Genomic DNA, 26236 nt, shown 5'->3' with positions numbered 1-26236 from the left:
GTGTGTGTGTGTGTGCACACGCGCGTGTGCAGGCAAGGTTGCGAGTATGAGTGTGTCTGTTGGCATGCATGGGTATACAGGTAAGTGAATGTGTGGGTGTGTCTTTGTGGTGCTTCTCTGTATGCCCAGCACTTCACTCATGAGCTCTTAGGTCCAAAAATGCTTCCTCTATTAACACCTTCTTCCTCTTATCCCTGCTTCTACTTATCCATACACAGCCATCCATTCCTTCAATTGTACAGCTCATTCAGGGCTGCTTTGGAAGCCTCCTGTGAGAAGGCAGGTCGCAGGATATAAGGGAGTAGGAGGAGATGGGTTTGCCAGTTAAAATCAAGTAACACGTTGCTTGGGGTAGAAAGGAGCTGGCCCTCCCGCAGAAGGGCCCAGAAGTTTTGAATTGTGTTGATTGGGACCGTGAGGTCTCTGGGGATTATCTCTTTGGCTGGCAATAGGAGCGAGCAAGTGGGGCTCCATGCTCCCCACTCTTTTTCAGCCAGATCACCTGCGCTCTTAAATATTTCATTTATTAGGATTTGTCTTGATTTTTATTTCCTAAAGGTGTTTTGCTGTCAAACCATTATTTTGAAAATCACCACTTGGTTCTTATACAACTCAGATTCTTCTGTTCAGCACAGGCTGAATTAATTGTGACTGGACTTCTTAGCCTCACATTTCTAAGGGAAGAGCTGATAAAGTGCTTTATAATAGTGGAGGGGAAATGTGAGGCTTTCTCTCATGAAACCTTCCCTGTGTCTTTCTTTTCTTTCTTTTCACCCATCTTCTTAGACACTTTGCTCTTCCTTTTTAAGACCAAGGCTGATAGGCCCAGAGCTACATAATCAGATTTAGATGAATAATGAGCAGTAGGTGAAACATAGATTAAATTTGTAATGCCATCAAATTGTGCCTTTTTTTTTTGTATCTTTCTGAAGTTGGAAACGGGGAGGCAGTGAGACAGAGTCCCGCATGCGCCCGACCGTGATCCACCTGGCACGCCCACCAGGGGGCGATGCTCTGCCCATCTGGGTCATTGCTCTGCCGCAACCAGAGCCATCCTCAGTGCCGGGGCAAACCTTGCTCCAATGGAGCCTTGGCTGCAGGAGGGGAAGAGAGAGACAGAGAGGAAGGAGAGGGGGAGGGGTGGAGAAGCAGATGGATGCCTCTCCTGTGTGCCCTGGCCAGGAACCGAACCCGGGACTCCCGCATGCCAGGCCGACGCTCTGCCACTGAGCTAACTGGCCAGGGCCCAAATTGTGCTTTTTGATAAAATTTAGAAAGATTTTGATTATCTATAAGAATCTGGTTATCAAATTCTCTTGCTGCCAATTTTCCATAAACTTAATGTCCCTGATCACACAGCATTTTCTATAATATTTCTTGGTAATTTACATTTATAGTTTTTCTATTGATTTTAGAGAGAGAGGAAGAAGGAGAGTGAGGAAGAGAGAGGAAGAGAGAGAGAAACATCTATTTGTTCTACTTATTATTTTTCATTGGTTGATTCTTGTGTCTGCCCTGACTGGGGATCGAATCCATAGCCTTGGCATATCAGGACAACACTCTTACCAATTGAGTTACCCAGCCCGGGCCAGGTAATTTACATTTTAACTGTAACCTTGCCATCATCCATTTGTATAGAATTTCATTATATATTCATATTTTTAGTGCAGGAAAGTATGTCTAGTTTTATTTTTTCAAATACATATTTATCTTAAATATTTTGTGTATTCAGTATAATAATGTAAAGCAAAAAAAAAAAAAAGAACTTCAGTATTTAATAATTCCCTACAATTATATAGTATAGTGGTGAAGAGTTTAGACCCTGGAGTTCCACTGTTTGGGTTTAAATATTGGTTTCACCGCTTACTGGCTGTGTGACTTTGTGAAAGATACTCAATTTTCTGAGCTGCAGATTTTTCCATTCATAAAATAGAGATGATAACAACATCTACCTGATAGGGTCCTTGCGAGGATTAAATGAGATAATTCTTGGAAAGTATTTGGCATAGTGCCTATTGGATAGTAAGTCCTTAAAAATGTTGAATAAAGACATTAGCCTGACCAGGTGGTGGCGCAGTGGATAGAGCATCAGACTGGGATGCAGAGGACCCAGGTTTGAGACCCTGAAGTCGCCAGCTTGAGCACGGGCTCATCTGGTTTGATCAAAGCTCACCAGCTTGGACCCAAGGTCACTGGCTTGAGCAAGGGGTTACTCGGTCTGCTGTAGCCCCACGGTCAAGGCACATATGAGAAAGCAATCAATGAACAACTAAGTGCCACAATGAAATATTGATGCTTCTCAACTCTCTAGACTCCTGTCTGTCTGTCCCTATCTATCCCACTGTCTCTGTAAAAAAAAAGACATTAAATACACAAGTGGTGATATAATTTAGATAGGGGTATAACAGTCCCTATTGTCAAACATGTGGATTCTAGTGGGGTAACTGAAAAAACCAGAACATGAGAATAAGTGTTTTCTCCTAAAAAAATAACATTTCCATAGTAACCTGATATGGACTGTCACAGAATTTGGGCCTTACCATCAAGATAGGACTTTGGTAGTGTAATAGTGGTAAGCAGTCTGTATACACTTAGGAATTAAAATAATTAAAGCAGCATTTTTTTTTTTTTTTTTGTATTTTTCTGAAGCTGGAAATGGGAAGAGACAGTCAGACAGACTCCCGCATGCACCCGACCGGGATCCACCTGGCACGCCCACCAGGGGCGAAGCTCTGCCCACCAGGGGGCGATGCTCTGCCCCTCCAGGGCGTCGCTCTGCCACGAACAGAGCCACTCTAGCGCCTGAGGCAGAGGCCAAGGAGCCATCTCCAGCACCCGGGCCATCTTTGCTCCAATGGAGCCTCGGCTGCGGGAGGGGAAGAGAGAGACAGAGAGGAAGGGGGGGGTGGAGAAGCAAATGGGCGCTTCTCCTATGTGCCCTGGCCGGGAATCGAACCCGGGTCCTCTGCACGCTAGGCCGACGCTCTACCGCTGAGCCAACCGGCCAGGGTCAAGCAGCGATTTTTTATTATTTGCTGTAAAGAGTCTATTTTTAAGGATGGATTGTCAGAGAGCATGGTCATGGTCTTTTTTTAGGCCACTATGTCATCTTATTATGTGCTATATTATGCTGTTTCTTCTGCTTCACACTCTCTCGTCTACTGCAGCCTCTTAACTTTTTATGATTAAGCATCATTTCTCTCAAGAAGCACTCCTTTATCCCTAGGCCAGAATAATGCCCTTACAGTTACTCTTAAAACATTCTGTGTCAGATGTGATGATTGTGTTTATAGTGTATTGAAAATATTTTGCTTTTGTTTCTCTTTCCTTCCTTGGGCAAATTTCCTTGAGAAAAGTACCATCGGTCCTGGAATCACATTTCAGTTTAAATCCCCACCTTGCCATTTGTAGCCATGTAACCATAGGGCTTTTTGGTGATGATTAAATGCGATGAATGATATAAGGAAATTAGCATGGTTTTTAATAGTAAAGATAATTGTAAATAACATTAATAAAAATTCCCAATGCCTGTCACATTGTCTTGATAATGCTTAACTGAACTGCAAGGTTTTTTTTTGTTTGTTTGTTTTTTTATCATTTATCTGTTTCTGTTGCTGCTTTAAACTGTTTTCCACTTTTTTTGTTTTTTAAAGAATATTAGTATTTCATTTCATGAACTTGTGAGTTGGGTGGAGTATGTTTAATTATGCCCACTTTATTTGATAAAAGAATTTATGTAACCCAAGTTACCTTTGTACTCACTATTTTCAACAGTTTAGAATGTTTCTTTTGCCATCAATTTAATAAATAGTTGAAACTGCAGTCCATACAGCAGTTTATTGTCTTAACGTCCTGCTTAGTTAAGTTTGTTTAATCTTGGCTGGAGGCAGAAAAAAAAACATTTAGTGGAAGCCATTGCAATAGTCTAAGCAAGAGTTAGTCGTGGCCCAACGAGGATAATACCAGTGTGAAAGAGAAATGATTCACTTTATGTGTAGGAGAAAATTTTTGTAGGACTTATGGATGGCTGGTATCCAGCCATCCATAAGTGGCTGTAGGAGATAGGAAGTTGGGTTGTAGAGAAGGGAGAGGTAAAAATGAATCCCAGATTCTGGCTTAAGTAGCTGCATAAATAAATGGTGGTACATCTCACTGACAGAACGGGAGGAAGGGCAGGTTTGGGGAAGGTGATAGTTCACTATTAGATTTGAGAGGGGAGATCTGTGAGGCAGTTGGATATGTGGGGCTTAAGCTTAGGAAAGAATACAGGGCTATAAATATTAATTGGATAGTCATCAGTATACATGACCAAGTTGAAGACATGAGAGTGGTAAGACAGATAGGGAGAGAATAGATTACGTAGTCTGAGAAAAGAGAACCTACGACAGAAATTTGAGAAATGGCACTGTTTTGTGGTGGTAGAAGAAGAGATCCACAAAGAAGAAAAATGGAGGAGAAAAAAATTAAATATGGAATAAGAAACTCAGGAAAGTGTAATGTTACAGAAACAGGGAAAAGGATGTTTTCGAAAGGAGGGATATAGTCAGCCTTGTCAGATGTTCTTTACTTTTATCAGACAGAATCTTAAATTTCTCTTTGTATTCTATGTAATGTTTATTTTAACAAATGTGGCATTAAAATCCTACATATTTTAAGTTGTAACAAGATAATCCTGCATAGTGCTTATACTAAGCTTTTTATGATAGTTACAACAGTTCTGAATCATATCTATAGATTAAATAAAGGAGGTTAATATTGGTAGTTTGGGAGATGAGTAAAATTATGTTAGTATCTTATTTTGTTTCTCAAGGAAGAAAACTTTATGTAGTAAATCTGTCATTAAGCCTGCACTTCTACAGGTGGTTCCTGATTTTAGCTATAGAAATTAATAGAACTAATTTTAAAAATTGGATCTATTTTAGTATCTAGAATTTTTTAAGTGGTAAGTGAATGTACAGTAACTTTGAAGACTCTTCGAAAATTGCATGGTAAATTGTGGAGGATGACCATGCATGGTTTGAAGAAGCCCTTATCTTTTGTTTTTAGGAGGAGTGAATCATAGCACTCTTTCTGGATCAGCTAACCAGAGAAGTCATAGCATTTTCCATAAGCCTGTATTTGGTTTGTAAAGTGATAGTCATCTGTGGGGTACATTGAACTTGATGTGACTCATGATTTAGATTTTATGAGTGCTGAAAAACAAAGTTATTACTTAGAGAATAGGCAGTAGTTTGAAAACTGTCACTGTTGATTTCATACAATACTGAAATTTGTTAGAAAAATTAGTCATAGTTTTAGAAAATCAGTTTTACACAGAAGATAAGCACTTAACATCTTTGAGATGGTTATTAAGAATTGATTTGAAAAGTAATGCAGGGCTTAGAATCTGGTCAAATTAATTTTGGTATTATAATCAGAAGAGATGAGCAAAAATGTAATTACAGGATAAAGGTTAGATTTTTAAAAATTTTTAAATTTTTACAAAGTTAGAAGCAGGGAGACAGACAGATTCCCGCATGCGCCCTACTGGGATCCACCCAGCAAGCCCACCAGGGGACGATGCTCAGCCCATCTGGGGCATTGCTCTGTCATAACCGGACCCATTCTAGTGCCTGAGGTGGACTCCATAGAGCCATCCTCAGCGCCCAGGCCAACTTTGCTCCAAAAGAGCCTTGGCTGCGGGAGGGGAAGAGAGAGACAGAGAGGAAGAAGAGGGGGAGGGGTGGAGAAGCAGATGGGTGCTTCTCCTGTGTGCCCTGGCTGGAAATCCAACCCGGGACTCCTGCACGCCAGGCCGACACTCTACCACTGAGCCAATTGGCCAGGGCCACATTCAGGTTTTCTTATTTTTATTTTATTTTATTTTTTTATTTTATTATTTTTTTTTTTTGTATTTTTCTGAAGCTGGAAACGGGGAGAGACAGTCAGACAGACTCCCGCATGCGCCCAACCGGGATCCACCCAGCACGCCCACCAGGGGCGACGCTCTGCCCACCAGGGGGCGATGCTCTGCCCCGCGGGGGTGTCGCTCTGCCGTGACCAGAGCCACTCTAGCGCCTGAGGCAGAGGCCAAGGAGCCATCCCCAGCGCCCGGGCCATCTTTGCTCCAATGGAGCCTTGGCTGTGGGAGGGGAAGAGAGAGACAGAGAGGAAGGAGGGGGGGGGGTGGAGAAGCAAATGGGCGCCTTCTCCTGTGTGCCCTGGCCGGGAATCGAACCCGGGTCCCCCGCACGCCAGGCTGATGCTCTACCGCTGAGCCAACTGGCCAGGGCCCACATTCAGGTTTTTAAAAGTAGTCAGATATAGCAAGCAACCAGTTTCCAGGGCTGCCACATACATTATGTAGCTCTTCGTAATGCTTTGGCCCCTGTCCAGGTATGGTGATACTGGGAAGGAAATGCCCCGGAGGTGGCATCTGATTTATTAAATCAGTTTGGTGAGGATGGTTGGAAAATTCATTCATTCAGTCTTCTCTGCTTTAGTATTTGGTTGAATATTTGGGCCTAAAAACCAAAAGCAAAATTCTGAATTGGGCCCCCACCCATCAACTCATCAGCATTATTTACCTATGAATTTTTTTTTGACAGCTAATTGACATTTGCTTTGCCATTTTTAGGTTAATACTAATAGCTTTGTAGCTTTCTCTATTAGTTACATATTGCTGTGTAACAAATTACCCCAAAACTTGGTGGCTTTTTTTTTTTTTTGTCAAGAATTCAGAAGTAGCCTGACTGGTTGGTGGCGCAGTGAATGGCGCAGTGAATGGAGCGTCAATCTAGGATGCTGAGGTTGCAAGTTCAAAACCCCAAGTTCACCTGGTTTGAGTGTGGGCTCATCTGGGGCTTGAGGGCAGGCTAACCAGCTTGAGCATGGGGTTGCTGGCTTGAGCGTGTGATCACCAACATCCTGGGGTCACTGGGTTGGCTGGAGCACCCCCCTTCCATCGAGGCCTGTATGAGAAGCAATCGGTGAACAATTAAAGTGCTGCAGTTGTGAGTTGATACTTCTCATCTCGTGTGCGCGTGCGCTCTCGTGTTCTCTCTCTCTCTCTTTCTCTTTCTCTCTCAAACAAAATAGAATTCAGAAGTAGCTTAGTAAGTGGTTCTGGCCCAGGTCTTCTCCCGTTAAACTGAGGGAGGATCTAGGCTAACTCATGTGGTTGTCAGCAGGCCTTTGAACACCTGTTTCCAAGTTCCTTAAATGGCTATTGGCAGGCCTCAGGACTCTGGCTTTTGTTCAGAGACATGAATTTCTTGGCCATAGGGTCTTTCCAGGGGGCTGCTTACAACATGGCAGCTTGCTTATCCCAAGGTAGAGGCCCCCAAAACAAAAGGTATAGTCTTTATAATCTAATTTGCAAAGTGACATCCTATTGCTTCTGTTCCTTAGAAATGAGTCACGAAATTCAGCCCATATTCAGAGGGAGGAGATTACTGAAAGGTATGCATTCCAGAAGGTGGGATCATTATGATAATCTTAGAGACTGCCAACCACACACCATCCTTTAAAGTTTAAAACTGGAATCATTGCAGAATTCTTTTGAAATGAAAACATATGGGGGAACCCAAAATATATACAATAGATAAAAGGGGAGCTGTTCTGTCCAGAGCAGAGGTCCTGACTTACCTGCCAGCATCCCTCTTCTTCAGCTTTTCCATACAGTTTTAAAATAAAGCATTTTAAAAATGCTTTATTTATTTATTTTGTTTGTTTGTTTGTTTTTTTAGTGAGAGGAGAGAGAGAGAAAGAGAAAAAGAAAGGTGGTGGGGGTTAGGGGCAGGAGGAGCAGGAAGCATCAGCTCATAGTTGCTTCCTGTATGTGCCTTGACTGGTCAAGCCTAGGATTTCAAACCTGCAGCCTCAGCATTCCAGGTTGATGCTTATCCACTGTGTCACCCCAGGTCAGGCAGTATGTTCATGTAGCTCTTTTATTCTGCAAATTGTGACTCCTAATCAATAACATCAATTATTTTCGTTATCTTGCAATATGAAGACTATAGTTTCAAATAATAGTATCAAAATGAATACAAATGGGCCCTGGCCGGTTTGCTCAGTGGTAGAGTGTTGGCCTGGCGTGCAGAGGTCCCGGGTTCGATTCCGGGCCAGGGTACACAGAAGCGCCCATCTGCTTTTCCACCCCTCCCCCTCTCCTTCCTTTCTGTCTCTTCCCCTCCTGCAGCCAAGGCTCCATTGGAGCAAAGATGGCCGGGGCGCTGGGGATGGCTCTATGGCCTCTGCCTCAGGCGCTAGAATGGCTCTGGTTGTAACAGAGCGATGCCCCAGGTGGGCAGAGCATCGCCCCCTGGTGGGCATGCCGGGTGGATCCCGGTTGGGCACATACGGGAGTCTGTCTGACTGTCCCTGTTTCCAACTTCAGAAAAATACAAAAAAAAAGAATACAAAAATCTCTGAGTGAGAATTTCTTTATAGTTCTTTTAGTCCTTAGGTACATTCCTGTAAAGAGGTTATAACTAAAATCATTTGAAAATAATTTTATTTCTTGGTGGTCATGTTAATTGTTAGATTCTAGACATTGTTTCTGTAAATTTTACTTACATTAACTTATTTATTCCTTACAATAGCCCTGTGAAGTAGGTTCTTATTTTATAGATGATTAGTTTTTTGCCATCTTAATTTCAGTCTAATTTGCATTAATAAGAAAATAGTACTGTTTTGTTTTTATAGATTGATATAGGTGAAGTGGTGAATAAAAATTAAGGAAAAGGAAAATTTTTATTAGGAATGAGATGGTATTTATAATTTGGGGACTCTGAGGGTAGTGTATCATGGCACTGAAAGGGAGATAAGGCACCATAGATCCAATAAATTTTTGTTAAATGTATTAAGGAGAAAGTATTATTTTTATAATTTTTGTTTATAACTTCTGTGCCTGTAAAACTTTTCTCTTTTGGATGATAATGAGAGGGAGGTTCTAACTAGAAAAAACGAGATTAAATGAGATTCCTATCTGATGAGCTGTTCAAGGACCAAAAAAAGAGGACAGTTTTTTCTAACTAACATTACTTAATAAATTTATAAGTCACTTTTAACCTTACTTTGGTTAACTGAGATTCAGCTCAATTATATTTACACATATTTATATGGGGGAACATATATATAGACATACATTTTTATATGGATTGTCAGTAATGTCACTTAAAGATGTGTGAATATGTGTATAATATCAAATTATATTACACTATTTCAGGATTCTAAGTCCAGGATTTATCCAGAACAACTTACATATGTATAACCATAATACCTTACATTAAATATTTAAATCTTAATGAAAATTAGAAAATAATATACCCCGGAATCATCAAAACCAATTCTATTTTAAGTTACTTCTTGCCAAAATGTAATGTCCAAACCCAAGTGGGTAGTAATGTAAGTGAAATTTAGATACCACATTGTTTTCTGAGCAGTTTTTCACTAAGTTCAGATTGAGTTGATAGAATAGATTTTCATTAGTGGAATGCTTGATTTAGTTCTTGATTATTAAGGAGGGACAAGTACCTTTTTGTGGATGGGTGTTATGATTATTAAAGCTTACACAGGATACTTTTGAATAGTGTCCTAATTTTCAGAATTTCTTTTATAAGCCAATCTTAGTTGAGCTTATGGCATGATAACAACAGAAAACATCTTTCAGTGATGGTCTCTAAGTGCCCCTTTGGTTACCTTAAACATTAAAACATTTTCAAGATATTTTAATTCACTTCAATTAAAAAAATGCATTTGATGCAATTCCCATCAAAATCCCTATGAGATTTTTTAAAGAAATGGAACAAAAAATCATCAGATTTATATGGAACTATAAAAAACCCCGAATAGCCAAAACAATCCTAAGGAAAAAGAATGAAGCTGGGGGCATTACAATACCTGACTTTAAACTATATTATAGGGCCACGATAATCAAAACAGCATGGTATTGGCAGAAAAATAGACACTCAGACCAATGGAACAGAATAGAAAGCCCAGAAATAAAACCACATATATATGGTCAAATAATCTTTGATAAAGGGGCCAACAACACACATTGGAGAAAAGAAAGCCTCTTCAAGAAATGGTGTTGGGAAAACTGGAAAGCCACATGCAAAAGAATGAAACTCGACTACAGCCTGTCCCCGTGTACTAAAATTAATTCAAAATGGATCAAAGACCTAAATATAAGACCTGAAACAATAAAGTACATAGAAGAAGACATAGGTACTAAAATCATGGACCTGGGTTTTAAAGAACATTTTATGAACTTGACTCCAATGGCAAGAGAAGTGAAGGCAAAGATAAATGAATGGGACTACATCAGAATTAAAAGTTTTTGCTCAGCAAGAGAAACTGATATCAAAATAAACAGACAGCCAACTATATGGGAACTGATATTTTCAAACGACAGCTCAGATAAGGGCCTAATATCCAAAATTTACAAAGAACTCATAAAACTCAACAACAAACAAACAAACAATCCAATAAAAAAATGGGAAGAGGACATGAACAGACACTTTTCCCAGGAAGAGATACAAATGGCCAACAGATATATGAAAAGATGCTCAGCTTCATTAGTTATTAGAGAAATGCAAATCAAAACTACAATGAGATACCACTTCACTCCTGTTAGATTAGCTATTATCAACAAGACGGGTAATAGCAAATGTTGGAGAGGCTGTGGAGAAAAAGGAACCCTCATTCACTGTTGGTGGGACTGTAAAGTAGTACAACCATTATGGAGGAAAGTATGGTGGTTCCTCAAAAAACTGCAAATAGAACTACCTTATGACCCAGCAATCCCTCTACTGGGTATATACCCCAAAACCTCAGAAACATTGATACGTGAAGACACATGTAGCCCCATGTTCATTGCAGCACTGTTCACAGTGGCCAAGACATGGAAACAACCAAAAAGCCCTTCAATAGAAGACTGGATAAAGAAGATGTGGCACATATACACTATGGAATACTACTCAGCCATAAGAAATGATGACATCAGATCATTTACAGCAAAATGGTGGGATCTTGATAACATTATAAGGAGTGAAATAAGTAAATCAGAAAAAAACAAGAACTACATGATTCCATACATTGGTGGAACATAAAAATGAGACTAAGAGACATGGACAAGAGTGTGGTGGTTACCAAGGGTGGGGGGGGAGGGAGGACATGGGAGGGAGAGAGGGGGAGGGGGAGGGGCACAGAGAACTAGATAGAGGGTGGCGGAGGACAATCTGACTTTGGGCGAGGGGTTTGCAACATAATTTGATGACAAAATAACCTAGACATGTTTTCTTTGAATATATGTACCCTGATTTATTAATGTCATCCCATTACCATTAATAAAAATTTATTAAAAAAAATGCATTTGATTCTATTTTAAATTCATAATACCTGAGTTTAATGGAGACTGCATTTGCTATAAATAAAATTTGGAAAATATTATTTAGTTCTTAATGACATCTTTTATACTGGCTATGCCATAAAGATAAAATATTTGGATTATTGTGTCTTTGTCTAGTTGATCAAACATAGAAGACCATTGTGCCGTGCATTTGCTCGCTTGTCAGGGAATAGAAGTTAACTAGGATTTTGGTTAACTGGAGAAGTGAACTAGATGACTTCTTTGGTATTTATCTTTGTATTACAGTTAGAAATGGAAGTCTAGGTAGTGCCTCTGTTTGAATAAAGGAGTCATTTAAAAATGAATGTAATAATTACTGTTATTTTTAAAACTCAGGCTTATGGAAGAATAGATTTAATTTACCAAAGACAATTTGTATCTTAAAATTAACTAGAAATCTAGCAAAAATCTTGACGCGTGCTGTTAGCCTTTACCAAATACAAGTATTACCTCATAACAAGAATGAAATGTAAGCCTGACCAGGCGGTGGTGCAGTGGATAGAGCATCGGACTGGGATACAGAAGACCGAGGTTCGAGACCCCAAGGTTGCCAGCTTTGCACGGGCTCATCTGGTTTGAGCAAAAGCCCACCATCTTGAACCCAAGGTCGCTGGCTCCAGCAAGGGGTTACTCGGTCTGCTGAAGGCCCGCGGTCAAGGCACATATAAGAAAGCAATCAATAAACAACTAAGGTGTCGCAGTGCGCAATGAAAAACTAATGATTGATGCTTCTCATCTCTCTCTGTTCCTGTCTGTCTGTCCCTGTCTATCCCTCTCTCTGACTCACTCTCTGTCTCTGTGAAAAAATAAACAAATAAATAAAATTAAAAAAAAAAAGAATGGCCTGACCTGTGGTGGCACAGTGGATAAAGCGTCGACCTGGAAATGCTGAGGTCACCGGTTCGAAACCCTGGGCTTGCCTGGTCAAGGCACATATGGGAGTTGATGCTTCCAGCTCCTCCCCTCTGCCTCGCTCTCCTCTCTCTGTCTCTCTCTCTCCCTCTCTCTTTCCTCTCTAAAATGAATAAATAAAATAAATATTAAAAAAAGTTTTAAAAAAAGAATGAAATGTAAGATTTTTATTAGAACTACATTTTCAGTTTTTGTTGAATAATTATATATTATTTTATCCTGTTTATGATTAAAATTAGGGAAAAAGTATACATTATCTTTGTTTCTATAGACTGAAGAACCATGAATACATAGTTTCTTGATAGTAGGAAATGGTTATTTAGTAACATAATGCTAAAAGAGAGGAGTATTACTAAAATATCTCTTTATCTTCAAAAGGAATTAGTTTGAAGTCATCACTGCTGTAGCATAATAAAATGAATGTGAGCCTGATTAATATGTGTTGAGTTAAAGGTGATAGATTGTCTTGATGTGATCCTGAAAATAGAGGTTTGTTGAGAAGACCTTTTTCCCCCTTTTATTGGAAACAGGTTTTTTTTTTTATTTTTATTTATTTATTTTTTTAAATTTATTTATTTATTCATTTTAGAGAGGAGAGAGAGAGAGAAGGAGCAGGAAGCTTCAACTCCCACATGTGCCTTGACCAGAAAGTGCAGGGTTTTGAACCGGCAACCTCAGCGTTCCAGGTCGACGCTTTATCCACTGCGCCACCACCGGTCACCCGGTTTTTTGTTTTATTTTAATGACAGATCCATTTTTAGGCAATTATTTAAAAAGTATAACAGTTAATAAAAAATATTACTATACTAATTTGTACAAGTAATAATGAAATTAAAATCAGCACTATTGTTTATCCATGGCCTTGACATACTTGTATATGTGTTTGTGGTTGGTTTGTTAATAGGTGGCAAATGGTTATTTTAAAGATTTACTGATTGGTGAGTGGGGATTGTACTGATGCTTTTTATTTGAAGTCTTACATATTGTTAATCCACTGTAGTGGCCTCTACAAGAAAATTCAGTGAATGTTACTGACCATGGCTAGTTAGGAAATGACAGATTTTGTTCATCTATTTATCTTTGTACTAATTTAGAGACGATGGTGTTGTTTCAGTGAAATAGAATAGTCCTATAATTTATATTTGTATATTAAAGTATAGCTGCCATTATAGTGGAAATTTACAAAATGAAACTATTCATCTTTTTGTTTGTTTGTTTGTCATTACTTGTGTTTCTGATAATACCAGGAGATTTTGTTGACACTGTAGTTAGCAGATAGTTTCTGTATTTACTTTGGTTCATGAATATGTAGTTATCTGCTGAATTTACAACCCTTTCCTTTGTAGTTCTATATGTATTAATAATCTCAAATAAAATTTAATAATCTTCTTATTCTGATAGAGAAGAAAAAGCTGGATCACTTACCAGTAACTGGAGTTCTCCTATTGGGTAATCTCCACAGATCCACATTCTTTGAAGTTAATTGTGAATGCTTCGAGGACCAAGGAACCATTGAAATGCCCAATTTCAGGAAGGTAAGCAAGTACGCTGAAGCATGTCTCTAGCATCTCCCAAATCCTCTCCCCCCAGCTTTCTTACATATACGTCTGTACTGCATGCCCCCTCAGTGCCAGTGGATGCCCATCAGGAAGACTCATGCTGGACAGAAGGGCAAGAGAGGTGGATCTGTGAGGGAAAAGACCCAATAGGATAACTCAAGTTACTGGTAAGTAATCTAGTTTTTGCAAACTTGAGATTTTTTTCTCACATTTCTTCTCTTTAGAAGGAGTTCATTTAGTTACAAAGAAAGGAAGTTGTTTGTGATAGCTTCTTTTTGTAAGTTTGATGTGGATTATGGAATTTATTGTATGGATGGTAGATACCTAGTTATTAAATAGTATCTGAATAAATGTGACATTAATTTCAAAGTGTATCATTTACATGATGGCTGTTTATTACCTTATGGTAAATAGTCTAACAGTTCTAAAGTAATTTAAGGAAGCTCTTTGTTGAATTATTTTGTTCTTTTATTTGTGATGTTGCTTTATTGAAGTAAATACTTAACATTGTCAAATTTATGCTTATGCCAAATTTGGCTAGAATCTTTTGGCATAGTACTGAACAGCAAAAATAGTTTTATGTTGCTTGACTAGCACTTCTTATGGACATAGTTTTCAGTATACTTTTTAACTTTACTGAAGATATATTTGGAAAATAAGTCAGGGCATGTTGTAATCATATTTACCATTTCTTTATTCACAGTGGATGGGCTTATTGATATGAAGGGTGGCACAATTGGCTTGGTTGTGTTCTCTGGTTCCTCAGGCACCAGATAACTTATTGAGCTGGCATGTAAGTGTTAGAAATGGACAGCGTTCCTTTGCTTTTCATTTCTCTCTCATCCATTCTGCATTCTTACCAGGGTACCATTTCTAAAAGGACACTTTGAGCACATCAAGAGCCTGTAGTAGTGCCCTGCTCTAGCTATTTTATAAAATTTTCATCCACGTGCTAGGTTGTTGTTAACGTTGGGTTTTATGAAGAGGAGGTCACAAAGGAATGAGATAGCAATAACAATATTGCAAGTGGAGGACCACAATCTCTCAAGGATTGAAGTGCCTTGAAGAGATTAGTTATTCAGTTTGTTAAGCAGAAGTATATCATCTTGTGTAAGAAACTAATAAGCAGAATACAGTGTACAATTTTATTACTTAGTTTTATAAAACTGATTGGATTTCTCTTGCCCTTTCTGAGACAAAACACCATCTGTCTGTCTGATTCCTGGCCTGCAGAAAGCTCCAGTTGGGCTGAACACTCATGTCCTTGGGCCGTCCCTGAACGTGACTGCTTTCAGTCACTGGTGCTTGGCCTCAACCTTCACTTCCTCAGGATGGGAACAGAAAGTCACTCAGTGCTTTGGCTTTCCTCCAACACTAGGTACTTAAGGCCTCTCATAATCCAGTGCCATTCAATTTTCTAACTCTAATTTCTTCGATATAGAACTTTTGTTTGGTCTTACCAGGACACTTATTGTATTTATATCATACTTTGGTTTGTTCTTTTCCATTTTCTTGATATGACCTTTCCATTTTGCTTTTCTATATTTTAAGATTGATGTCAAGTTGTACCCTTTACATAAAATCTTTTTGTGCTAACACCTCTGTTTCAGTCAGTGGAGATATGAGATTGCTCTGAGGATTGAATTAATGGAATGTATTTAGGACAGTACCTAGCAACACACAGTGAATACTCTTCTTGTTAGCTGTTATTTAATTGTAGGTTGATTTTAAACATTTGTGAGATTACAGATGTGGTTCTTATCTGTATGATACAGTTTAGACTTTAAATGTTTAAGATTATATTGTTGTTTCTTTCTTTCTTTCTTTCTTTCTTTCTTTCTTTCTTTCTTTCTTTCTTTCTTTTTTTTTGTATTTTTCCGAAGCTGGAAATGGGGAGAGACAGTCAGACGGACTCCCGCATGCGCCCGACCGGGATCCACCCAGCACGCCCACCAGGGGCGATGCTCTGCCCACCAGGGGGCGATGCTCTGCCCCTCCAGGGCGTCGCTCTGCCACGACCAGAGCCATTCTAGCGCCTGGGGCAGAGGCCAAGGAGCCATCCCCAGCGCCCGGGCCATCTTTGCTCCAATGGAGCCTTGGCTGCGGGAGGGGAAGAGAGAGACAGAGAGGAAGGAAGGGGTGGGGGTGGAGAAGCAAATGGGCGCTTCTCCTATGTGCCCTGGCCGGGAATCGAACCTGGGTCCCCCGCACGCCAGGCCGATGCTCTACCGCTGAGCCAACCGGCCAGGGCCTGTTGTTTCTTTTGAAATAAAACTCTTAAGCTGATCTAGGTGGTTTTTGAGGGCAAGAATAGAATTTTACTATTTTTTTAAATCTTATTTAGTTTCTAATTCCAGTGACTGAGATTAAATTGTATCCACTAAAAAATTTGTTTTTTTCTCTTATCTAAATTCACAAATATACTAAACAGTTTTTTCATTTACAAATAGGTTTGTTTGGTTTATTAATGCTATCTATGCTGTATATTTTAAGAACATGTTTTTTCCTTTCAAACTGGTATAGTGAAATTAAGATTGTTCAGTACAATATAAACTTCTTCTATGGAACATTACAAAGGAGTGTGTAGTTTTGAGAGTTAATTAGATTGGCTTTACTTTAAGACTCTGGTAGTGTTAGAAAAAAATTGGAAATTCAGTAGTATACTTGATTTTTGAGGTTTTATTAACTTAGAAGGTTATTGCTTAATTTTCAGGAATGCTTGGATTTAAATATACCTTTCTGATGGAGCAGTAAATGAAATCTGTTTTCAAGTCATTGAAGAAGGAACTGCTTTTTTGACAGATTGAGTATCACTACTAAATAATTACCAGAGAACCAATAGACAAGCCAAGATAAAGACCATCTAGTCAAATGACTTAAGTGTTTTTTTTTAATTAAATTTATTGGGGTGACATTGGTTAATAAAAGTACATAGATTTTGGATGTACCATTTCATAATACATCATCTGTACACTACACTGCACATTCACCACCCCTGGTTGAGTCTCCTTCCATCACCATTTGTCCTCCCTTTCCCCTCTTCCACCTCCCCCACCCCTACTTTCTCTCCTGTAATCACCACATTGGTCTAAGTCTTAGCTTTTTTCCCTCCTTTGTTTAATCCCTTTACATTTTTCACTCAGCCTCTATCCCCCTTCCCCTCTGACAGCTCCCAGCCTGCTTTCTGTTTATTAATCTATTTGTATTTTGTTGGTTAGTAAATTCTGTTCATTAGATTCCACATGTAAGTGAAATCATGGTACTTGTCTTTCTCTGACTGGCTTATTTCAATGCTGGTTTTTAGTCTACTTATACACATCCATGTAAGAGACTATTCTTTCTTATGCTTTATTTGGTTTGATAATGGTATGATGGTTATATTGAGGATACCCTTCTTCTTTAAAGGTATATACTGAAATATTTAGAATTAAGTATCATAATGGGTTTAGGAAAGGGCTCAGAAAAGAAAATGTGGGTATTTTGGTATGGTGTGTGTATGTATATATAAAGAGAGATAAAAAGAAAGATAAAGCAAATGTTGCACATGTTAATTTTGAACCTGGGTGAAGGGCATATAGATGTATATATACATTGTACTTTTAACTTTTATGTTGATTTGATATTTCTCAGAAAAAAAGTTGGAGCCTGACCTGTTGTGGCACAATGGGATAAAGCATCAACCTGGAATGCTGAGGTTGCCGGTTCGAAACCCTGGGCTTGCCTGGTCAAGGCACATGGGGGAGTTGATGCTTCCTGCTCTCTCTCTCCCCTCTCTAAAAATGGAATAAAGTCTTAAAAAAAAAGTTGGAGAGAAATTATATCAAAAAGAACTTTAGTGTACTTCCGTTTTTCTAATTCTAAAATGAGAATGATAGAACTTGTTCTTTCCACGCCTTGATGCAGGTAGGCACAGTGGGATAGCATTTGGTAGATAGAATAGCAGTCAAGAGGACTTCTAAGAAGGTGTTTGTGTGTGTGTGTGTATTTTACATTAAAGGAGAGTTTTATAGTGGAAAAGTTTTTGAAGAACATTTAACCTAAAAGTATGTTAGCTTAAAATATATCTATTTCCAGTCTATTAAGAGCATATTGCATTACAATTGAACAAGAACAATCAACAAACAATAAATTTATAGATACATACCAATTGAAATCTTGAAAATGAAAAATTTAGCAAGTTATTTATTTATTTATTTATTATTTTTGAAGGGAGGGGCCCCTGACCAGCAGGGGAGGTGAAAGAGAGATGGTAGTAGATGGCGAATAAGAAACAGGTTTTTATGAAGGGAGGGGACGGGACTCTCAGAGGGAAGAGAGAGAGAGTTGGAAGTCTGCAGAGAAGGAAAGATCAGGAGTAGAGGTTTTAGGTGAGATTTCTCTGGCCAGAAAATGGCCTGCGCGGTGGAACAGGCGGCACAGAGATTAAGGATGGGTGCGCGAATAATTAGAGGCCTTGAATGTAAGAGATCTCCAATCAGTTCCCAGCTTTTTTGGCAATAGTTAAATTGGTGAGGGTGTTAACACCAAAAGTCCCTTCAGGAGGCTAATTCAGTGGGATCTGTGGCCTGGCCACAGCGGAGAAGAAGAACAGTTTCCTCCTCCCTAGGGAGGGAAATTCCTGTGCCCCAACAGCTGCCCTCAGTTCTCGGAGTGATCAGACCCTAGCATTAGCGTCCCAAAAACTCAAGGTCCAGTCACGGACGAAAGTGGATGTGCCTGGGGAGGTCTCCACAAGCACACGCACTCGGACGGAAAAGACACCCCCCTTCCCCCGACGTAGCCATGGTTCTGGACAGGGAGTCTCGGAAAAAAGAACTGAGAGGAAGGCGGAGGCAGGGGACCCTCCGCACCATGCGCCAAAGTGGGTGAAAGTCGGAGATCCTGGTTCTTTTTCGGAAGGGAGGGGAAAGGAGCGGTCCTTGCAGACTTCTAACTCCTTCTGGGTTTTCAGCACCAAAATGTAAGGTATTTTTCCCCGCTGAGAAGGAAGGAAGAGGCTAGAGCCACAAAGTATGGAATAGCAGACGGCTTTATTGGGTACAGAGTGCACATCCCGCCCGGCAAGGTTCCCTGGCCCCGAGGAAAGAAAGATGGGGGAGAGATGGAGGTCAGGGAAGTTGCCAAATTTAGCAAGTTTTAACTCAATAAATGGACATAATAGAAGTTATACACAGCTAAAGAAAGAAGTTAATTTTAGTCTGACCAGGCGGTGGCAGAGTGAAGAGAGCATTGACTTGGGATGCTGAGGACCCAGGTTCAAAACCTTGAAGTTGCCGGCTTGAGCGCAGGTTCACCAGCTTAAGCGTGGAGTCACTGGCTTGAGTGTGGGATCATAGGCATGACCTGTTGGTCGCTTACTTGAGCAAAGGGTCACTGACTCGGCTGGAGCTCCCAAGTCAAGGCACATATGAGAAAGCAACCAATGAACAACTAAGGTGTGATGCAACTATGAGTTGATGTGTCTCATCTCTCTGTCTTCCTGCCTCTTGCTAAATATGTACACACACACACACACACACACAGTATCTATATATATCAAGACAAAACTGGTAACTCAGAACACAGCACAGGTAGATTAAAGAGATGAAAAATACAGAAGAAAAGCTAAGATGCCTTGGAGGCTAGATTGAAAAACTTAACAAAAGTCTTGCTGGAGTTCCAGGAGGATACAGAGGATGGTAGAGAAGCAATATTGAAAAAATGGCTAAGAATTTTTCAAGAATTAAAATATCCAGGCGTCCCCAAACTACGGCCCGCGGGCCGCATTTTGGCCCCCTAAGGCCATTTATCCAGCTCCTGCCGCACTTCCAGAAGGGGCAACTCTCTCACTGGTGGTCAGTGAGAGGAGCACTGTATGTGGGAGCCCTCCAGTGGTCTGAGGGACAGTGAACTGGCCCCCTGTGTAAAAAGTTTGGGGACCCCTGAATTAGACCTTAGTCACAATGAAACATTGTATCAAAACTTGAGAAATACAAGAAAAGTGGTGCTTAGGGGCAAACTTATAACCTTAACTGCATGTTTTAGGTTAAAATAAATGAACCAGATATTCAACTTAAAAAAGTAGAAAGTAAAACCAAAGAAAGAAGGAAAAGAGAGGAAATAAAAATAGAATTTGGTTAGATAGAAAATAATCAACAATAAGAAAATAGTGATATTTATCCAAATCAAAGCTGCTTTGCAGCTGATTAAGTTCTGAAAATACTCATCAAGAAACAGATGACAAATAAAACTTAAAAAATGGAATATAGTTACAAAGCAATCATGTATAAAAAAGGAATATAATTACAAGTGTAATGGTAACTTCAAGGATCTCAAGAAAAATACTTTTGATTTGTATGTATATAAATTTCTTAAACCAAGTGAAATGATCTGTTTTCTAGGGAAAAATAATCATTTCAAATTTGACTGTACAAGAAAAAAGAAAATCCAAAGAAATTAAAAATTATTTAAGAAATTTCCCCAGGAAGAATTTTTCAATAATAGCAACTTTATTAAGCTATAATTCACAAACTATACCATTTACCCATTTGAAATGTATGATTCAGTTTCTAGTATTTTTCCAGTTATGCAACTATTACTGTAATCAGTTTTAGAATATTTTCATCATCTCAGAAGGAAACTGCACCTACTAGCGCTCAATCCCAGTTCTCTACAACCAGCACTAGGCAGCCACTAATCCACTCTCTGCCTCTATGGATTTATCTCTTCTAGACATTTCATATAAATACAACAATTTAATATGTGAGCTTTTGTGATTTACTTCTTTCACTTAGCATAATATTTTTAAGGTCCAACCACGTTGTAGCATGTATCAATATACATGCTACACCCCAGATGGGCAGAGCATCGCCCCCTGGTGGGCATGCTGGGTGGATCCCGGTCAGGCGCATGCGGGAGTCTGTCTGACTTCCTCCCCGCTTCTAACTTCGGGGAAAAAAAAAAAAAATCAAGCTGTGTGCAGTGTTTACTTTATGTAAATTATACCTCAATACGAAAGTAAAAAAAACCATTTAAATAGTATATAACCTTAATACAGGAAAAGGCAGATGAATGTAACAGAGCTTAGAAATGGATCCATATGTATTTGAATTTGGTAATGGCTGGATATGGCATTTTCTTTTAACGGAAAGAGCATGAACCAGCAAATTAGTTTTCTATATGGGATAAGGGACTAGATCTCAAACCATATGCAGAAATACATTCCAGTTGGTTAAACACTGAACATGAAAAAAAGTTTTAAAGAAGAAACTATAGAAGAATATGTTTTTAGAATATTCAAGGTCTTTTTAAACTAATCGAGAAAAGAAATCTGAACCATTAAGGATAAAGGGTTTGAGAACCTCAAAAACAAAAACGTAGGTTTAATAAAGATATAAGCCAAACTAAAACATAACTGGCACAACTGGGAGTTACACAGATTCTGTAATAGCCAGTGGATTTGTGTTCAGAGTATATAAGATCAAAAGAATAAGACAGATAATACAAATAAAAAATAAAATCAGCAATAGATATTAAGGGAATTCATAGCAGAGAAAACTGGAAATTGGAATGGCTAATGAACTGAAAAGATGCTTAGTCTCATTTGCAGGGAAATGCAGTTAAAAACTTATGAGCCATCAGTTTTCACTCATTAGATTGCAAAGCTCAGGATCAGGTAAATGTTACATAGTTGAAAATGTGCATACTCTAGTATTCTGCAGTTACCATTCAAGGTGTTAGTCTAGAGAATCTTGTACATTTGCCCAGCATTTGTGCAGGGATATTTGTTTGGAAAAAAATCTTAATCTCTGTCAGATGTGCTCTTCTTCCTGGGAGTACCCCTACACATTTTCTTCTTCCTCTTTTACCTCTACAGTGGGGTGTCTCCTAAACTCTTAAGTTCCTACAAAACTTGCAACCAGGGAGCAATGGCTAGCAGCAGCTTATCACTGGCTAACTTCCTGAACCTGCGCTCAAGTCTCCCTTCCCCCCGACTCTCCAGAGAACTGACAGCAACTCTGCCTTGGCTTACTTATTGTCACGTTTTTAGGGAGCCAAAGCAGCCTCAGCTAGTCTCACTGTTGCTGCTTCTTAGGCCCTTTCTTATTTCATTGTCCCCAGCTTTAATAAATGTACTGTAGAAAAAAAAAAAAAAAAGTAGCAATAGGAGGCAGGAATAAATAAGGTATAAAATAGTTGTATAACAGAGAATTTCCCAGTACCTAGATCTATGTTCAGCTTATTATCATTGGTGATTTTTTTTTCCATTAAGAAACAAATTATACTGTCTATGTACAGGGATTATTCTAAGTATTTTATAAATATTAACTATTTAGTTATTGGGGTGACATTGATTAATAAAATTACATAGATTTCAGATGTACAATTTTATAATACATCATCTATATATTGCATCATGTGTTCACCACCTCAAAACATGAACTGTTTTAGTTCTAGGAATTCAGAAACATTCACTGTCATTATCTCCATTTTATATATGGGAGTGCTGAAATAACCTACCCACTCTCATAGGCAGTAAATAGAGCCAGGATTCAAAGCTAGGATTTGACCTTCAGTTGCCTGGCTCCAGAGTGTACTATGCCATATTGCCTTTTGATGTATATAAATATGAGGAGAGACCTCATGAATGTAAGGAAAAGTTTGTCACAGGATGATGTGATCTCATTTATACAAATTCGTTGTAGTGTTTCCTTTTGGTTGGGGTTGGGAAGTGAGGGAGATCTAGTGATAGTGGTGGGAGGAAATTAACTTTATGAAACTGCCTATTTTCTTTCCCCCTGTCCTTCCCTCCCCTTCCTTTTCCCTTCCTTTCATGGAAATTGTTTTGCCTACTCTGTTTCTATGGTTCTTTCCCCAGATTTGGATCGTTTGCTCATATGGATAGATCGGTACTCGGCCGAAGACGCATGTGAACCCCCATGTAGATCTTACAGGCCTCTCTCTAAGAAGCTCCTTTTTCTCTTAAGTCTAGCCTTTGCATTTTCAACCCTTAACTCAGCAAGACTGCACAGGTCTCTTTGGATTCTCTCTCCCTGCATGGCTCCCTGGAGATGTTCTCTAGTGTGAGAGGTTCCTAATTTTTTTAGGGGGGGGAGACCTACCTGTTCTTCCTGAAAGAATATGTATATTGCTTTTAAACACCTACATTTAATGTACATATATGCTTATTTTTGCAAGAAAATACACAGGAAGGATTGGCCTTTATTATTTTAATCTTCATTTATTTTTGATACTGGTTATAGTAGAAAAAGAAAGCAGTGGCCTTAGCACAATGGCTATCATTTAATCTAGTTCTGAGATAGCCACAGATGAGCGCCAGACACCAAGTTAGGGATAAGGAGATTAATTGGTTTCATCCTGTCTTTAAAGAGTTCAGAGTTTTACAGGGAAAGAGTTAAAATAAATAATTTTAATTCAGTATGTTAAGTGCAGATTTCTTTATCCCCGTTTTTCTATCTCCACCCTTTTCCCTCTAAATACATACAGGAGAAGGGAAAATATCTTGATCTGGGGCATAGGAAACAGACAATGAAATACCAATGGCAATCTTGCTGCTTACTCTTTTTTACATAACTACTAGGGAATAAACCTATAATGGTTGGAGGTAGTAGCTTGTTCACCCCTGTATCTCCAAAACTTAAACTTCAAATGACTTATGTATGCTTTGTATTAGTAGACTCCTAGATGTTTGAATGAATAATTGATCACTTTCACTCTTCACTGTCAAATCAGCTTGCACCCGAATCCAAATTCTCCTTAAGCCATGTGCGATGTCTTGTATTGGCTCCATTTTTTCCACTCATTACCAAAGTCTTAGGTAATTCGACTGAGAACACAATATAAAGTCTTGAATTGTTTTGTGCCAAAGAACTTTGATTTGAGAAATACTTTAATCTCTAAGAAAATTTGAATCTCTAAATCCAGTTTTCATTGTGCTGAGTCCAACACATTTTTTAAAAAAATACAATAGTAGTGTAATATTGAGGTAGTACAACTGTATTCCTCAAAATCACTATATTCTCTTTTAGTCACTGCTGTCTTGTATTGTGTTTATATCCTGCATCTTATTTGTGCAATTCTTAATTTCCTAAAACCACACATTCTCTTGAAGTTTCCAGATGGAACATGAACTGTTTCCAGATTGTATTAGGTTTATAATTAGAGAATTGCTGTGGCTTTTAAAATTGTCATATTGTCTCATAAAAAGTAGTTGCCGTACTGTTATTTCCTCTCATTTCAGTGAGAGATTTGTGTTTCCCTTGGTAGCGAATCAGTGTCACTGTTAGGTGAGATCTTTTCCAAGGTTAAAAATTTTAATATCTAAAAATTCCTAAGAATTGGTATACTTGAATAAATCATAGTGAAAGATGTTGATCTTACTTTGTAATAACAATTGGATTATATGTAATTGAGAAAATTTTTATACAAAGCATATTTGCTGAATGGATTATAGTCATCAAAGTATTGGTCAAATCCTGTTCCATGTGTACATCTTTCTTATGATGTAACCCTTTTGCCAGAGATAACATGAAGAGAGCCTGGTTACCATTTGGTGGGACAATCCTGCTCAACCTCTGCCCAGAAATTTGATTCAATCTCTTTTCTGGATAGTCTGTAAGCTGTCATTGTTCTTCATGTTACAGGGTGTACCCAAGAGGAATTTAATACTAAAAGAACGGGCAATATTAAATTCAATGAAAAAGTTAGAATAGTTGTTAATTTAAGGTTTCACATTAAACATGACTAATTTATAACAGTGCTCTCCAATAGAAATGTAATGTAAATCACAGAAGGGAGCCATATGTGTAATTTTAAAATTTCTTTTGACCAAATTAAAAAATAAAATGTAACAGGTGAAATTGCTTTTAATATTATATTGTGTTTAATGTAATGTATCTAAAGTATTGTCTTTTAATTACTAGTGAAATATTTTGCAATCTTTCTCGTACTAAGTCTTCAAAATCTGTGTCATATTTTATACTTAGAAAGCATTTCAATTTGGCCTAACACATTTTCCATTCCTAGTACTCACATGTAGCTTCTGCATTGTGTAGCACAGGCTGGGTGTATCTGAGAGAATATTTGGTTCTGTATCATTCTGTTACGTCTCATTACAGGTGCTTTTGAGTTTTTTTTCTTTTACTATTTCACCTGTTCGTGGGTGCTTGGCTTTACTATTCATCAGTGGTCACCTGAAACTCTACTGTTCATTCCTAAATTTGACAGCATTTAGGTCTTTCTGTAGTGGTTCCTGATATTAGGTTTACTTATGATAATTTTTTTTAGATAAAGTGTAAAATGTTCTTCCTGTAAGCTTTGAATCAGAATATTGATTCTTGCTTTTATCAGACTGTCAGACTCAGACCTTGAACATGGGGAATTGTAGGTAGGATTGCACATTATTGTCATTGTCATCTCCTTCACCTTAGCAGGGTAAAAAACCTCTTTTCTTGACTTAAAGTTGCTCTGAACCAGAAGAATTCCTTATTTGATCATTTCATTTGGACATCCATTCCCTAAGATACTGTTGCTTAGAGATTTTCAAGGTAATGCACGTTTTCTCTATATTTTTTCCTAGTAGATATCTCAGTACAGAATGAAGTCATATCTAAGGTACAGTAATACATATGACTTTATATTCTTTTTAAAAAAAATTTCAAATTAAAAAAAATTTAAATTATTTTAGTGAGAGGAGGGGAAGCAGAGAGACTCCCACATGTACCCCGACCGGGATCTACCGGGCAAGCCCACTAGGGGGCGATGCTGTGCCCATTTGGGGCTCTTGCTTCATTGCTCAGCAATGGAGCCACATTCTGATAGTCTGTTGGTTTCACCTTTCCTAGATGAGGGACATTTAAGACGATTATTCTCAGTAAATGAATTTATAATCTCTAATACTGCTTTTCATGTGTCCCAATAACAGCAGAAGAATCTTCTATGATTTATATCAAACAGTGCCAGACTTTGCTCTTATAATATGAGATTACTTGGATTCTGAATGTATAAATGCTCAGATCCTGGGGGTTTTGAGTTTCCTTTTGTTTTTGTTTTTTTGGTCTTAATTATTGCTTAACTTTCATACCTGTTCTGAATTCCTAGTCTTTCTCAGCCTGCCTCTCTGTTAGGGTTACTCCATCTGTCTCCCAGCAGCATCTCAGTCGTACTCTATTTCTTTTCCAGCCGTACTGTCCATGCATACCTGTTGTTTCTGGTGGGTGTTCCCAGCACAGTTAGTGCATCATTTGGTTTACTTATCCCTGATGTTTAGGTTGCAGTTTTAGCAACAGTGGAGAATTAGCATGGGACGTCCTGGCCTGATGTTTAAGTGAAGCAAAGAATATTCTTATTCTCCCATCCACTGGATTATTCATCC

General features: G+C 38.6%; 1 protein-coding gene across 1 annotated transcript in view; it reads left to right on the top strand.

Moving 5' to 3' along the window:
* Positions 1 to 26236, top strand: part of YAF2 (YY1 associated factor 2) — an 83930-nt gene that overhangs the window by 18001 nt on the left and 39693 nt on the right. Inside the window, 2 exon segments of the mRNA XM_066258125.1 lie at positions 13767 to 13785; positions 13787 to 13839. Of these exon segments, the coding sequence (XP_066114222.1) occupies positions 13767 to 13785; positions 13787 to 13839 (72 nt within the window).

Source organism: Saccopteryx bilineata, chromosome 2 (genome assembly GCF_036850765.1).
Source record: "Saccopteryx bilineata isolate mSacBil1 chromosome 2, mSacBil1_pri_phased_curated, whole genome shotgun sequence".
Taxonomy (NCBI): Eukaryota; Metazoa; Chordata; class Mammalia; order Chiroptera; family Emballonuridae; genus Saccopteryx; species Saccopteryx bilineata.
The sequence above is the reverse complement of the archived record's forward strand: the minus strand, read 5'-3'. Positions and strand labels throughout refer to the sequence as shown.